The sequence below is a fragment of the Taudactylus pleione genome, unplaced genomic scaffold (genome assembly GCF_031769625.1).
Source record: "Taudactylus pleione unplaced genomic scaffold, aTauple2 ptg000179l, whole genome shotgun sequence".
NCBI classification, from domain to species: domain Eukaryota; kingdom Metazoa; phylum Chordata; class Amphibia; order Anura; family Myobatrachidae; genus Taudactylus; species Taudactylus pleione.
Window position 1 is genome coordinate 11,365,197 of NW_028284581.1, and position 16,700 is coordinate 11,381,896.

At 42.7% G+C, this 16,700-nt stretch overlaps 1 protein-coding gene across 3 annotated transcripts in view; it reads right to left on the reverse strand.

Moving 5' to 3' along the window:
* Window positions 1-325: 325 nt before the first annotated feature.
* Window positions 326-16,700, reverse strand: part of DCDC2 (doublecortin domain containing 2) — a 253,246-nt gene continuing 236,871 nt past the window's right edge. For 2 of the 3 annotated variants that reach the window (XM_088475855.1, XM_088475854.1), the window contains 2 exons: window positions 12,993-13,373; window positions 326-1,908 (listed from right to left, as the gene is read on the reverse strand). In XM_088475855.1, coding sequence (XP_088331981.1) covers window positions 1,810-1,908; window positions 12,993-13,373 — 480 coding nt within the window. In that variant the 3' untranslated portion in view covers window positions 326-1,809. The remainder of the gene's footprint in view (window positions 1,909-12,992; window positions 13,374-16,700) is intronic. The other variant, XM_088475856.1, reaches the window with a different exon arrangement.

Sequence of the window (16,700 nt, forward strand, 5' to 3'; positions counted from 1 at the left end):
ATTTTAGTTATACAATTAAATGATCACAAGATTTAATAAAAAACCCTAATAGGGAAATGTATTAAATCTTCTAAAGAGGACAAGTGGATGTGTTAATTATAGCAACCAATCAGATTCTAGCTGTAATTTTATAGAATGCAATAGATAAGTGATAGCTAGGATCAGGGGCGGATCTAGACCCTTGCTTTATGGACGCAGTGTGAGGATAGATCGATAGATCGATAGATATGTATATATATATATATATATATATATATATATATATATACACATACAGTATATATCTATAGATATATACACACATATATATATAAACACACGCACACATACATATATATATATACATATATATATATATATATATATATTTATATATAGATAGATAGATAGATATATAAAGATTTATATTTTTATATATATATAAAACTTCCAATGGGTAGCACTCCCGTCTAATGATACTGATACTGCCAGGTGCCCTCCTAGGAATCCCTCAGTGAGGATCCAACATACTGTAATATGTACTGAAGGCGGCAGTCCGATCAAAAATACCAACACACAGCTGGTAAGAGCTTTCTAACCAGCTGTGTGTTGGTATGTTTGTTCGGAGGGCTGGCTTCAGTGCATTGTGTATCTATATCTATCTATATGTATATATATATAAATATATAATATATATATATATATATATATATATATATATATAAATAATGGTAGATGACCGGCACTCCATATAAAATAAACCTTAAACCTGGGTGCCCTCCCGGGAATTATTCAGACTCCAACAGTACAAAACTTCCAACACATGGCGGCAACGTTTTAGATGTATATTCACATCTATCGTCTATCCTGACGATAGATGTGAAAATACATCTAAGACTATGATGATACAGTTGGTGTTTGTTTGAACTTTTTTAAAATCCGGGGAGTGCTGCCCTATGTTGGAAGTTTTATATATATATATATATATATATATATATATATGTACTTTATATACACACATATATATGTATATGCACACTTATGGATATATATATAGTATATCCATGATGACAGCATGCCCCCGTACTCCACCAGTTATCAATCTCAGTCCCTCCTCCCACACTTATACCCCAGCAACTTACTTGTCCCTGTTACCAGGGCTGTGGAGACTGAGAGCTGGCTCGGGTTTGAGGGGAGGGGGTGTGGCCTAATCATGGGAGGCGTGGCCACACCCGCTTAGGGGGGAAATAAACACCATTTTCGCAGCATGTCCCCAGGCCCCGAGCTGTGATTGAGGTAATCTGAGCAGATCACTCAATCCATTTTTAGCAGTGTGTTACGGGGGCGATCTCCTTGATCGCCCCCCCTGGATCCGCCACTGGCTAGGATCTGACTGGTTGTTATGGACAGCACTGCCATATCCTTTTTAGAAGGTTTGAGAATTCTCCCTCTAAATAACTTCTATAAGGACTTACAGGTGAAAACAATAAACAGTAAGTCTATACAGTAGAATGGAGAAAAATAGTGCAATGCTTATGGGATCAGCTCTTAATGTAATATGGCTTAACAAAATACATTTCCAAGTTATAATTACAAAACATCTGACAGTATAAAAAGTACCCTAATAAATAGATAGGAACAACATTCTTGATAAAAAATAAACCACTTTAGAAACAGTGCATATGTTTGTGTGTTTAATATAAGGGAATGTACACATATACACACTACAAACATATACATACTCCTCCATGCAGTAGTTTTGTAATGATACAATAAACCTGCAGATTCAAGTATCAAGGTAGCATTGTAGTAGGTCATGTCTTCCATAGGTCAGGCAACAGCAACATATTCCTTCTTCTCACTGTCACTTGGGGTGGAAATCTTCTCTAGAAGTCTTGAAGAAGTTGGTCTTGGGAGTGAATATTCAGCCTAAGGAAAAAAAAATCACAATATGAAGAAATTAAAGTTAAGTAATAAAATAAGCAGACATAATCAAATACAATAAAAAACAAAAACTATTCAGCATGGGGCTCAGCCATGTAGGGCAGGTTAACAAATGATACCCAGGGTCTTAAATAATAATGATTGTTGCTACTCAAAATACTAATGATTGACCCTATTCAAAGTACTAATGATCATTGGGCCTGATTCAGACCCACTCGCAAGCGGCTGTCCGCTCGCAAGTGGGTCGATGTTCTGCACTGAGCATGCGCACGACGGAGGGAGCTCCGTTGTGCGCATGCGCCAGACGCGACGAGCGAAGGAAAGTCCTTCGCTCGTTGTGTCTGATCAAAGGGGGCGTGCTGTCGATGTTGATTGACAGCACGCCCCCTTTGGTGGGCGTGCCTCCCTGACCGGGGCGTTCCTAAGGGAACGCCTCCCGTCAGAAGCCGGCCCACTGACATCACTAGTGATGTCAATGGGAGTGATTTTGGCTCTGATAGAGCCAAAATCACTCCGGGCCTTGCGGTTGAAAACCTCAACCGCAGGCTCCGGCTCGCAGTTCGATGGTCGCGATGGTCAAGACCATCGCGGCCATCAAACTGCACGCTCGTATAGGCTGTGGGTGGTGACCCACAGCTATACGAGCGTCCAGGAGGACGCTCCATAATTATGGAGGACGGCTCTCATTCAGAGCGTGCGCTCTGCTCAGAGCGTACGGCTCTGAATGAGGGCTATTGTTTCCTTTCAAAATAATAATAATAATGGCTGCCCCAGTTCTAAAGAATAATAATGATTGCCCCCATTCAAAATACTAATGATAATTTCTTCTGTTCAAAATACTACGGATGATCACCGCTATTCAAATTAATAATATTGGCTAATATAAGTTCATTAAAGGAACAATAATTGTGATTGGCTGAATGGTGCAATATATCGCTCTTTATGGTCTGTTCATTCAAAGGGTTTATTTTTTTTGTTTTTTTTACATTTCTCCTTATGTATTACAAGATTCCTGTTGAGTTACATCAGATCAAGAAAGAAGCATTATTGGTAAGTATATAATAGGCTACCAATATATAATTTATCAGTGTGGAGCCAACAATTCATTATTTTGAACAGGGGCAATCATGTTTAAATGAATAGTGGCAATATTAGCATTTTGAATGGGGATAATCAGTATTTAAGAAAAGAGACATTTATTAATTTGCAACAAGTGCACCAAGGGCAATCATAAGGTAAATGCTGTGTTATGGGGCCTATCCATTAGCAGATCTTTCTAAAAGACAAAAGATTTATCTTTTGAAAATTCCTGGGGCTGCTGTGACAGATACCTGTCATGTACATGACAGATTTTTGCAAACGACGAACGACGAACGATATTGCATGACATCATTCTGGGAGTGGATTTTTTTCTCTGTTTCTATTAATTTTCATTAAAAAATCGTTCGTCGTTTACTGCGACAGATATTTCTAATATCTGTCAGCGATAAATGAAAATTGACCAACATGTTGGAGAGACAAAAGACCCAATTTGTCTGCCGCGGGAGTGCGCATTTTTATCATTCAGAGCCTATCCATTAGCAGATAAATTGAACGACTGAATGATAAATCGTTCATCGTTCAAATATATCTGCTAATGGATAGGCCCCTTTAGAGTTACTAAGAATAACTCCACGTAAAAAATGACGTCTCCCAATAAAAATTTGCCTTCCTTACCAACAGCTGTAGCTATGGAAACAATGCATTTCACTGATTGTTTCCGTGGTTACAGATATTGCAAGGAAAGATAAGTAGTCACAATATATTTGTCAAATAGCAGCATCAGTATGTTCTGAAATTTCAAAAAGGCAGGAGTTCTCTTAAAGGAGTTATCCCAGTAAATTTTAGTAAGCAGAATAATGAAGTTAAAAATTCAAAGCAATTTTGTGTTAAAGTTGTTTACACTTGGTTCTGGAGCATGGGTCATATGAAAACACGCAAGATATCTCTCCATGAGCCCCAGTGTCCCTGGCATGTGAGCACAAGGTAATGTGGTCTTGACCTCTGTCTCGTCAAAATGGTCCTCCTCCAGGAACACAGTCTTACTCATTACATTCTAGTTATCTCTATTTTACTTTCTTGTCCTTATTCCACTCATCCCACTAGTTTTACAATTGTACTTATTTTTTATATTTCACAATCATAGTACTGCAGAAGAGTAATTGGGGCAAAATCATCAAATGCTAGATGTATTAATTATCTGACATTCAATTCTCCTGTTGCATCCTGCTGTATCTAATTAATGTGTTAATATAATGCACCAGTACAAAATATTATTCAAAGTTGGGAAAATGAATAGTTATTTCTGAAACATGGACTATAAAATATATAAGTATGTAATTAGATAATATCTTTTTTCTCTCCAACATGATGTATACGAATACTGGGTTTTATATCATATCCCCAAAATTGCTCTTTATCTAAAAGGACTTCATTATGTCCTAAGTTTTAAGATCTATCACATATTTGAATAATATGCATACAAGCACAAAGTAAATTTAATTAAAGATACAGTATATTGTATTAGGATATTAGAATTTGCCAATTTATTTTTATTTATTTTTTAATTGCATGAAAGCCACATGTATGTGTAACTATCAAATGGCTCCAAAAACATGGGGCCTGATTCAGAGCCGTTCGCTATTTGCGGTCGTTCGTTTAAAAACAAGGGGTGGCTATTCAAATGAACCGTACGCACATTGCAGTCTGTTCACACCTCTAAGTCTGAACGAGCGAGCAAAACATACGCTCGTTTATTTGTTAAAAACGCCCCCTGGCCGCTCGCACCATACGTCATGTCCGCTATTTATTAGATTAATCGAGTACATCGACCAGTGTATGAACTGCTCGCTATTCTTGTGGTTGGTGTTTGCTACCACAAATTTGCGAGCAGTTCTGGCTCTAAAATAACCCTGTGACGTGGTCACTGACGCTGCTGTTTTAAATATACACACCCATAAAACGCCCGTTTTGACCTTTAAACACGCCTGCGTTCGGATCTCCACTCCCCATTTTCAAGCACCTTCCCCTGTTACCACCCACATACGCCTCATTCTGTCACTCAAAATAGCAGGCACTCGCTATATAGCGTACAAACGATTTTCGGCCGCACTGACTGGTTCGCGCATGCGTACTAAAAACCGTACGCATGCGCAGATGTGCAAACATCGCTCGGAACGAGCGTACTGCCGCTAACGAGCGGCTCTGAATGAGGGCCATGGTTCCTAAGTTTAATATAAAATGATCCATGGTATATACTTGGCAACGTGTAAAGCTTTCTTAGCTTTGCATGGTATTCTGAACTGAGGCAGAGCAATGAAGTAATACGCATCAAGCACCAACACTGGTCTACCAAAGAGGCCACTAATGGGTGAGGAGTTGCTAGACTTCCATGAGGATCCATCACTCTGCCAAAGAGACCACCCATGGGTTGTAAATTTTCCGGGCCTCCATGATGGTCTATCACTCTGCCAAAGAGGCCAGTGATGGGTGAGAAGTTGCTAAGGATTCCATGAGGATCCATCACTCTGTCAAAGAGGCCACTAATGGGTGAGAAGTTGCTTAGGCTTCCATGAGGATCCATCACTCTGCTAAAGAGGTCACTGATGGGTGGGAATTTGCTAAGGCTTCCATGAGGATCCATCACTCTGCCAAATAAGCCACTAATGAGTGAGAAGTTGCTTAGGCTTCCATGAGGATCCATCACTCTGCCAAAGAGGTCACTGATGGGTGAGAATTTGCCTAAGCTTCCATGAGGATCCATCACTCTATTAAAGAGGCTACTAATGGGTGGAGTGTATGTAGAGAGATGTATCTATTGTATCTAATATATAGTAGGTGCAAGTACACGCTGATGATGATGACATATAGTAAACCAAGCGCATACTGTATGTTGATGATACAGAAGCATCAGCCCCAATGTCTGCTACAAATAGCTGCTTGTTACCGAATGAACACCGGTCAGGAATTTTAAAACAAAAACTTTAACATGGAAAGTCCTTCTGACTGGTCAAAGACAGCTCATACGTACTTCACACACATTAGGAGTATACCTACCTTACAATTAGCTCTCTTTTAGAAAAAAATAATGATATTTTTACATACACTGAGTCAAAGGATTGACTCAGTGTATGTAAAAAAAGCAACTAGTTCCTTTTCAGTTATTGCAAGGAAACATGGCATGAAGGAAACATGGCATGCAATGGACAGAGCAACAATTGTAAATGTAGGGTAGGACTAACTGGAATATCTCTTTTACTGACAGTTTTATAAAAATGTGCCACCATTCATTATATGTGATTTTAATATGTATCAACAAATGAAATAATAGCATTGATGGCAAATCATGTCTGTGTACCCCCGTGAGGCCTAAACATATGGTGAATGCTATTCTAAAGCCAGGTACACACTATGCGATCGATTGAAACGATCTATCTTTCTGACGCGGATCGGAACAACAGACCCTGCGGATCGCAGAGTGTCTATGGACTATCTGCGCGATACTGCGGTTGCATGCGATATAGTCCGGAAGGCCGTGCTGCACAGCCAACCTGATGATAACGCATGCGGCACCATTGCAGATAATGATGGATCGTTCCGTCCCTCATTACATCACTCAATGAGTACCCGCAGTATAAGTTTAGTACTTAAGAGTTGCCAATCTCTTTTTTTTTTCTTTTTACTATCACAGGGCGGTATCCAATTTGGCCCGAACGTAGTTCGGGCGCTAATGGATAGCCGCGTCAGCAAAAAACGGGGATTGAGTGCGGTCAGCGCTACACATTTGCACAGGACCGGCGCTAGGCTTCCAGCGCCGGTCCTGTGCTGCACGCCTGAGCCCGTTCCCTCCCCCTGAGCGCTTGCCCAATAGCGCCAGGAGGCGGGCTCAGGCTGTGCATAACACACGCATCGCCGCCAGCGCTGGCGGCGATGCGTGTGTTAAACAGTAGCCAATGAGAGTCAGATAGACTGTCATTGACTGCTGCAGCACCCACTGCAAGAGCCGGACTTCCATCCGCCTCCTGCAGTGGGTAATGGGACTGACGTCATGACGTCAGTCCCATAATGCTGAGCGCGCCAGCCCGGGCGGACTGGAGGGCGGGAGCGGCATCGCGGACAGGAGCAGCGTGGAATCAGGTAAGTATATTTTATATATATTTATTTATTTTTAAACCTATCTGCACAACGGGGAGAGGGGTTGGCTACTACTGGGGGGGACATCTACTGGGGGTGCCATTGGGAGGACCTCTACTGGGGGGGGCTACTCTACTGGGGACAACTACTTGCGGGGGGGGGGACTACCACTGGGGGCATTCTAAAAGGGGCCTAGTATTACTAGAGGCACTGCACTCGGGGGACCACTACTGGGGGCAATAATAGGAAGGGCCACTACAGGGACCACTGGATAGGGGGGGGGGTCACAACTGGGAGCCTGCATCAGGGGGACCACTACTGGGGGCACTGCATGGGAGGGGGGGACACTACTGCTGGGGGCACTATATAAGGGGCTTACTGCTAGGGGCACTGCGGGGACCACTACAGGGGGCACTAGATAGGGGGGATCACTACAGGGTGCCTGCATAAGGGGACCACTACTGGGAAAACTGCATGGGGGAGACTACTGCTGGGGGCACTATATAAAAGGGCACTGCATAAGGGGATACCGCTACTGGGCACACTGCATTGTGGGGACTGCTACTGGGGGCACTGCATAAGGGGGAACACTACGTGGGGCACTGCATTTGGGGGGGCCACTACTGGGGGTACTGAGTAAGGGGAACTAATTGGGGGCTGTATAAGAGGGACCACTACTGGAGATACTGTATAAGGGGCACTACTATGGGCCTGCATGAGAGGGACCACAACTGCATACTGGGGGTACTGTATAAGGGGTACTACTGGGGTTAAGGTGCATATGGATAGAAATGTTGTTTGAAAATAAAGGGGTGTGTCATGTTGATACGCCCCATTTTTAAGTGACCACGCCCATTTTTTGCCACGCGTGCCTTCGCCGCACGCACATGGGGGGGGGCTCCCTTTTCAAATTTGCCCTGGGCTCCAAATACCCTAGTTACGCCACTGCCTATCCTTCACCATTTAGGTGGTGAAAAAATGGCACATATCATGGATTATTTTTCGGGACACATCAGGTCCGAAAAATATCCACGATAAGTGATGGCGTCGGGCGGCACTTCTGGGCTAATAGGATATCCCTGCTGCGATCAATTAGCAGCACTACTTTAGCGCTGCTAATTGGATACCCTTCCACAGACTATTTCTTACTGTTTGGTTGTAGTACTCTTTTCTCACAGTTGCAACCATCATTGTGACTAGCATTGAGGTTCAAACAGAGGGGGTCATTCAGACCCGTTCGCGAGCAAAGGATGCTCGCAAACGGGTCGATGTTGCCCCACTGCGCATGCGCACGATGGAGGGAGCTCCGTCGTGCGCATGCGCGAGACCCGGATAGCGACGGGCTCTCCATCGCTCCGGGTCTCGCACCAAAGGGGGCGTGCTGTCGATGTTGATTGACAGCACGCCCCCTTTGGTGGGCGTGCCGGGGACGTGACTGCCAGACGGAGGCGTTCCCATGGGAACGCCTACCGTCGGAGTCCGGCCCCACTGACATCAGTAATGATGTCAGTGGGAGTGATTTTGGCTCTGATAGAGCCAAAATCACTCCTGGGCTTGCGGAAGCGAGACCCTACCGCAGGGTCTCGTCGCAGCCCGATGGTCGCGATGGTCTTTGACCATCGCGACCATCTTTTTGGCCGCTCGCATAAGCTGTGGGTGGTCATCCACAGCTATGCGAGGGGCCAGTAGGCCGCTCCAAATTTAGCTGGGACAGCCCTGATTCAGAGCGAGCGCTCTGGTCAGAGCGTTCAGCTCTGAATCAGGCCTAGTATTTGAAATGCACCTTCCTCTTAGTCGGTATGACTGATTCAAATATTTTATTTCTCGAAAAATAACACCCCTTAATTATATCAGAACTTAACAAGAACTTGTTAGAGGGGAAATGATTCCAAGCTGTGATTATCTCGGAAGTAATCCCCATGTTACAGTATTAAAATGAATTATAAACCCAAAATGTGTACATGAGGCTCTTACTTTCCGCTTATTTCCTGCAGAACTTCTAATCTGAGCTCTAGGTAAGGTTCAATTATGTCACAACAAGCACCTCAGTAGCACATTAGCATGGCTGCCAGCAGATGCAAGGGGCATGCTAATTCACCTTCATGAATATTGGATACTGGCCTACCAATTGTGTCTTGTCATTGAAATGTGCATATAAGATAAAAAAAACTATTCAGTTTTGTTACAAAAGGATACGTAAAACTGTCTAGGTGTGTTTGTTCAAATATCTAATTTGTGGGTGTGCAGTGAACATTGTTACTATAATTTATTGAGTATCATAAAAATAAAACACAATAAATATCCTGAGTAAATAGCTCATTATTTCATCCTTGCAGCTGTCTTTTGGTGCCACGTTCTAATAGACTCTTTATTTAACTCTGTTTAATAAATGAGTTAATATAATTAAAATATACAACCAAACTCAGACAAATATACATTTCTTTTGCACTTGTGACACCTACTGGCTCATAGCGATGTCACATTTTACTATTATTTACTTTTATTTTGTCTCTTTGTTTTACACTATGGGTGAAAGATTCCATACACAACTTAGATGTTGCGCTTCAAGTAACGACTCCTGTACTTTAAGTACTTTTTCCTAAAATTTCACTGGTCCTGTTGGGTCCTCCTTAATGCTGGGTACACACTAGACGATATATAGTTTGTACAGCCGATGAACGATATATCGTACTGACCACCTGCAAGTGTGTACACACAATATATCTGTGAACAACGTCTTTCATAGATAAATTGCATCGGCCATGCCGCACAGCAGATGCAATATATCATACAGATATATCGATCACATCTTATTGTGTGCACAGAGGATCAAACAACTGCACAATATGTTTGCCGTTGGAAACATTGAAAGTAACATCACAACTGTGCGGGAATATTCTGTCCAGATATATAGTGCGGCCGATTGGTAAGTGTGTATGCGCAGTATGGTTTTGTGCATCCTTGCCAAAATCGTAACATCGGTAGGTTGTTAGATCCATCTTTCAAGTGTGTACCCCACATAATTCTCTGATCTCCGCTACAGTGGAAGAAGCCGTTACAATAATGCAGGTTATGTCCCTTCTTTATGGACTTCTCATTTGTATAAATGGGACATGTATGACGGGGATGATCGACAACGCTAGTGCCTATTCTAGACCAGTAAGCAGCGGTATCAGTGAGCAGTGCTGCATTACTGGAGTCTATGGGGAGTGGGCACTGCTTCACAGCTAAGCAGAACTGTGCCTTTTACAGTACCATAGCTTGATAAAAAGAAATTATTGTAATTGCCTGTATCGGAAATTATGGTTCATTTCCAAAACATGAGAAGAACTCATGGATAGGGTTAAGGATATGTTTTTCCAAATAAATATCCTCTGCTCTTTTGCCTAAATAGACATTTTCTCCAGTGCCTTATTTACAGAATAATATACACTATACTATAAATTTACCAGATAGACTGAAAAATCAAAGACGCTTGATGCATATTTCAAAGTCACTGATTGCAAACTGATTACATTTGAAATGTATGCCTCCTAACACAGCCCTGTTGTAGGTATTTATAACATTTGTCCCAGATTATTCACATGATCTGATAAATGTAACCTACAGCAAACCCCTCCCCGCCCGCTGGACACTGCAGCCCACGGGTGGCACAGTGCCAGAAAAGCAGGACTATTCCACTGAAATCGGGACAGTTGGGAGGTATGCCAGTAGTTTATCTTCCTCTGAATCAGGCCTTCTTTGCATTAAAGTAGTACAGGGCTGAATGTATTTACTACAGTACAGTGTCTCAAACTTAGGGCCTGATTCAGACCCGCTCGTGAGCGCTTCGCGCTCTCAAGTGGGTCGATGTTGCCCAAGTGCGCATGCGCACGATGGAGGCGGCTCCATCGTGCGCATGCGCAAGACCCGAATAACGACGGCCAAGCCGTCGTTATGGGTCTCGCATCAAAGGGGGCGTGCTGTCGATGGTGGAACGCCTACCGTCTGGGGCTGGCCCCACTGACATCACTAGTGATGTCAGTGGGAGTGCTTTTGGCTCTGATAGAGCCAATACCACTCCAGGGCTTGCGGCAGCGAGACCCTACCGCAAGGGTCTCGTCGCAAGCCCGATGGTCGCGATGGTCGCGATGGTCTTGACCATCGCGACCATCATTTTGGCCGCTCGCTATAGCTGTGGGTGGTCACCCATAGCTATGCGAGCGGCCAGGAGGCCGCTCCAACAGGTAGGAGGGACGGCCCTGATTCAGAGCGAGCGCTCTGCCAGAGCGTCCGGCTCTGAATCAGGGCCTTAGTCCACAAGACCACTAACAGTTCACATTTTCCAGATCTCCTAGCTGGCACATAGGTGTATTTATTACAAGAAGTGTAGGGTTGGCTGTCTGCATGATGCCATTGCCCAGGGCACAGGGCCCTGGGGCAGTGGCGTCACAAGGGGGGTGCGGGCCGCACCTGGGTGTCACCTACCCAGGGGTGACACCAAAGTGCCGACTCCTCCTCAGTGACAGGAGCCGGGTCCTGACACAGTGAGGGAGCCGACACTGCACACATACTGTCCACATATCCGGGACCCATGAAATGACTAAAATGTGGGTTCAAGCTGCAAGGCCATGCTCCCTAGCCAGGAGACCATGCCTCCTAAAAACGGGGTGGTGTCCAGAACCCCCGTTCATGTGCAATTATATCTGCAATTATTCCCCCATATTCATGTGCAATTATATCTGTTGTTATATGTGTTTATACTCAGTGCATTTTATTATTATATTTTCCATGATACCTGCCGGTACATGGTAATTTGCATTTACTACCTACCTATTTGCACTTTTGCTATCTACCACTATATGCACTTTATTCTCCAAGATATTTCCAATTGCATGTTTTTGATATATTGCTGCTATACTATATACACTTTTGAAAAGCTACGGTTTATGCAGCTTAGAAACTAAGGTTTTTCTTTTTAATTGTTACTGTGTTTTTAATAAATTGATTTGGACAAAGACCAATAGAAACCATTTTAGTGTATTCTTCCATCAGCACTAGTGTCACTAAACCCAAACTTCTATACTTCACTTCCCGGGTTCAGGGATACCCCTAGTTAGTGACTACCAGCTGCTCTTGGAGGTGTGCTCAGGGATTTACCACCCATATTTATTTATATAAAAAACGCAACCTTTTGTCTGTATCGACCATTTAACCCTGTCCACTTAAATACATGTCTACAGAATGATGGTTGGCCTAATGACAATATTCACCTTTATATTGTCAACCTATTATACCACATCTGGCTCACCAATATGCATCATTTCCTAGTGAATTGGTTCAGCGTACAAAATGGATATATCACTGTATGTAGGCAACATGCACACACAGGGGCAGAACTATGGGAGACAATGGAGGCGCCTACCGCCGGGCTCCAGCTATGAAGGGGGCACCTCCTCCACTGTCCACAACATATTCACCCCACTTAGGGCTGTAACTGTGTACCCGGAGTGTACAGTCACAGCCGCCCAATACATGGCACCCCTTCCCGGCACCTGAGAAGCCACCATACACTAGTGGAGAGCTCCATGTCAGACCATCAGCTGCTGCCTTCGTCTTTCTATAGTCTGTCTGCATGAGAATTGCTACATTACAGTGTCAGAGGCTGTGATGGGGGGCACCAAATTATAACTTGCCTCCGGGCGTCTGGGATGAACTTACGCCACTGTGCACACACAATATGCCTCAGAAAGGAATTCTATGAGTTTAGTTACCGATACCTTGTTATTTATATTGCCACAGTTAATATATAATGGAGTTAATTGGCAATAAAGTTACAGAAATGAAAAAAAAATTTCCACTAATGTATCCTGTCTGTTAGATAGTGTATCATTTTTGGCCATTTTTTATAGATTTACCTGGCTTCGGTCATCTGTGTTTCCATTAGGTTCTTCATCATCTTCTTCTTTCACAAAAATATCACCATTAATTTTCACCAAGCATTCACCATTTGTTTCTACTGAATTCAAATGTTGATCTTCTTCTGGATGTTCAGCTTCATCATCATTAATCACATCTTCTGAATAACTGTTCATCTTCTGATGATTTGTTCCCACTTCATGACTTACCATGCTATGCTCCTCGTTTTCACTTGTTTCATCTTCGTTGGTATGATCTGGTGGGCTGTTATCCTGCTCACCTTCATCTTCCTCCACTCCTCCTTCTTCCTCATCATCATCATCTTTACCATCATGAACTGCATTGTTCATTATTTCCTCCTCAACCGTTTCTGCTACTCTCTGCAACAACAAATAAACCACAAACTCAACAATTACGTGGCGATGAGATACTTAGTAATTACACACATATGTTGATGTATAATAAATGGATCACACCACCTTCAATGTCACTACTGTCTTTAAATTAAATACTGATGTATAATCACTGTGCTTGAGTACATTTGTTTCAGAAAAAAATTGATGTGGTATTCTTTTCTGTTTTACAATATTTTTACATGTAATGTGGGGTACACATTAGGCAATATGGTGGGCGATTTGTCTTCCACATCACATAGGACCTGATTCAGACCTGCTCGCTAGATACGGCCGCTCGCTCCCAGCGTATGGAAATTCAGCTAAGTGACGTTAAGGCATCCGCTCGCACAGAAAGACATAAGCACGCCCAATATGTTTCGGCGAGCGATCACTTTGTGTTTATAGATGCCCACCAGCCTGTCTTTAGCCGCCAACTTGCGTACGTCATCTCAAGTATATACAAGCATCGAAACATCGGGAACCATTGTATCTGACCGCAGCGCTTGTGGTTTACTGTACCCTACCGCAAGTACTGCGAGCAGTTCAGTGTAAAAATCAACCAGGTGACGTGTACTGTGACGCTGCCTGTTAATTATGCACGCCTCTGAAACGACGTTGAAACGACGTTGGCACGCCTGCGTCCGCAACTCCACTCCCCTTTACTACTGCCCTGCCCCTGTTACAACCCACAAACGGCCTCTCCTGTTACTAATTCCACTGGACAGTCATGGCAGGGGAGCGAGCACATTCCGATCGCTCGTACTAGTTTGCGAACGTGCACTGCGAACTACACGCATGCGCACATTAGCAAACATCATCTGCAACGAGCGGCCGCTTGCTAGCGAGCGGCTCTGAATCAGGCCCATAGTGTGTACAGGTATGCTCAATCGCTCAATCACGTTTGTCGTTCACGCATCATCACATCTGATGTGCTGCACGTCAAGACGCCAAGATGTCATGGACGATGTGGTGCACATAGTGCAGTGTGTTAGGGTTAGGGTTAGGCACTAGGCAGCGGGTTAGGGCTAGGCTGCAGGACGGGAGGGTTAAGGTTATGCTGCGGGAATGGTGGGTTAGGGTAAGGGGGAGGGTTAGGGGTAAGGGTTAGGGTTACTTACCACATACTGTCAGGATTCTAACTGTCAGGATGCTGCTGTCGGTATTCTGACTGTCGGCATCCTGACTGGCAGGATCCTGTACCCAACCCCCCAGTATGATGGTCAAGATAATAAACAGCACAAAAAGTTTAACATTTCATTTATTTTAGCTTTCCAATAAAAAGAACCATTTGTTTTTCATGGAAAGAGATTTACCAAGAATATATGGTGTATTAAACTACAAAAGAGACCGAAAAAATAAACTCACAATATGTCTGTAAATCTTTTTCAAAATGCTATTTTTTCTTGGAAAAAATAATGTCAGTTTAGAAAATGTAAAAGGATCATATAGCATTACATACAATATTGGGTCAAATAAAAAATGTGTTGCCATAAAACATGACAACATGAAGATAGGAAAGACAGAAGGGAGGGACATAAAGAAACCAAGCGAGACAGGGGAAACCAAATAGAAGAGGAAGATTTATGATTGGCCTCAATCTACAAAGCATTCACATCTCCTTTTTATATTTTAAAGCAAGTGATTTGTATTAAACATACTTTACATTTAACTTAATTAAGATTGAGATCTGATCCTCAACTTACAAAAGGCTGTTGTGGCACCAATTACTTTCTTTACACATTTACGTCATGGCATAGTACATTGCTGAGGATATTGTTGTTTTATAGTCACACTATGGTAAGGTAGGTCAGTTCACTGCCCTACATTACTTTTTAGGTTTGGTGCCTCTATAAGTATAATTTTCTGAAAATGTGCCTGACATTTTATCTTTCAAACAAAAAATATAATTTTCAGTAAGACTAAGGTCTATTTATATAGGAGGTACTTTGCCAAGCATATACAGTATAACTAACACATGCATCAGAGCAAATCTACAGAAAGTGACACGAAGCTTTCAACAAAAGTGCGCGTCTTTCACCCTCTCATACAAAAACCAACTGCCATGGTTTTTGTTTTTCCAAGATAGTGTATAAAAGAAAAAACAACAATCTCAAGTAGGAGGTGGTTAAAAGAAAAAGTACATTGAAAACATTTATAGAAAATTGCACGGCTGCGGTTTTGTGCCTTGTAATTTATAATGAAAACCGGTATGAAGTGTGGGCTACATTTTATATAAAAGATGAGAACTCTTCTTAGTGAAAACTTGTATTTGGATCAGAAGTCTGTTTGCATACATTATAAGGAATGTAGTCAGAATGTAGACATTTAACATACTGACATTCAGTAATTAAACTGTGTCGAAGCTGGATTACTGGCTGAGACAAGATCAGTTTAAAATTGAATCGCAGCGACACCATCTTGCGACTGGCCGCAAGACGCCATTTTGCGAAATGGCCGCCTAAGCGCCATTTTAGATAAACTCACATTTTAGTACATGTGGCGATAATACCATTAGCATCATGCGAATGCATCTGTGACCATTACCATAGGTTACGGCGATTCACTAAAAGCCTATTTCATTACTTTACGTATTATAAGGGATATATTCCAGAAATGGCTTTGCAGTATTACATTAAGCAAGTGGCCAGGTGACAACTGGCTTGTGTAGATAAGCTTCCTGCATAGTGTTTGCCCACAACGGGTGGTCTGGCTAGAATAAATAAGCAAGCTTCCTGCAATGACACAGGAAAGGTGGTAGGGCCTGCTGACAGGACATGTAGAACTATCTGGCCCAGCATGCTAAAATGTTAGAGACAAATGCACTAATCTTCATACACACATTAACTAGCGTCCTTATACCAAACCCTGAACACCCACACATTTCATATTCACTCATAAGGTTCAATAAGCATCAAATGTATGATTTAAGTTGGTTTAGTTAGTTTAAATGCTGAGAAATAAAGGTTTTTGATAACTAAGGTATTATACATGATAAGCAAGGTGTGTTTGGTCTTGTTCTGATGCATACGTTTTTTACAGCATTCCGGTATTATCGGTGGAGAGATCGCATCATGCAAACTCAAGTTATGGATCGCAGAACCTACAAGCAACAAAATGTTTAAACTGTTGGAATGTACAGAAGGCGTTACTAGAAAGATTTCCCTGCTGTTAGAGGCAGGGAGAGTCAATTTGAACCAGCCTGTTAAATGTACTGTAACATATGCTTCTCCTCTGGGAACCAAAGATATCAGCAAGAAACTTTCCCTTTGTCCTGTATTAGTCTGAGGGGGATAAATATGTGTCCTTGTATAC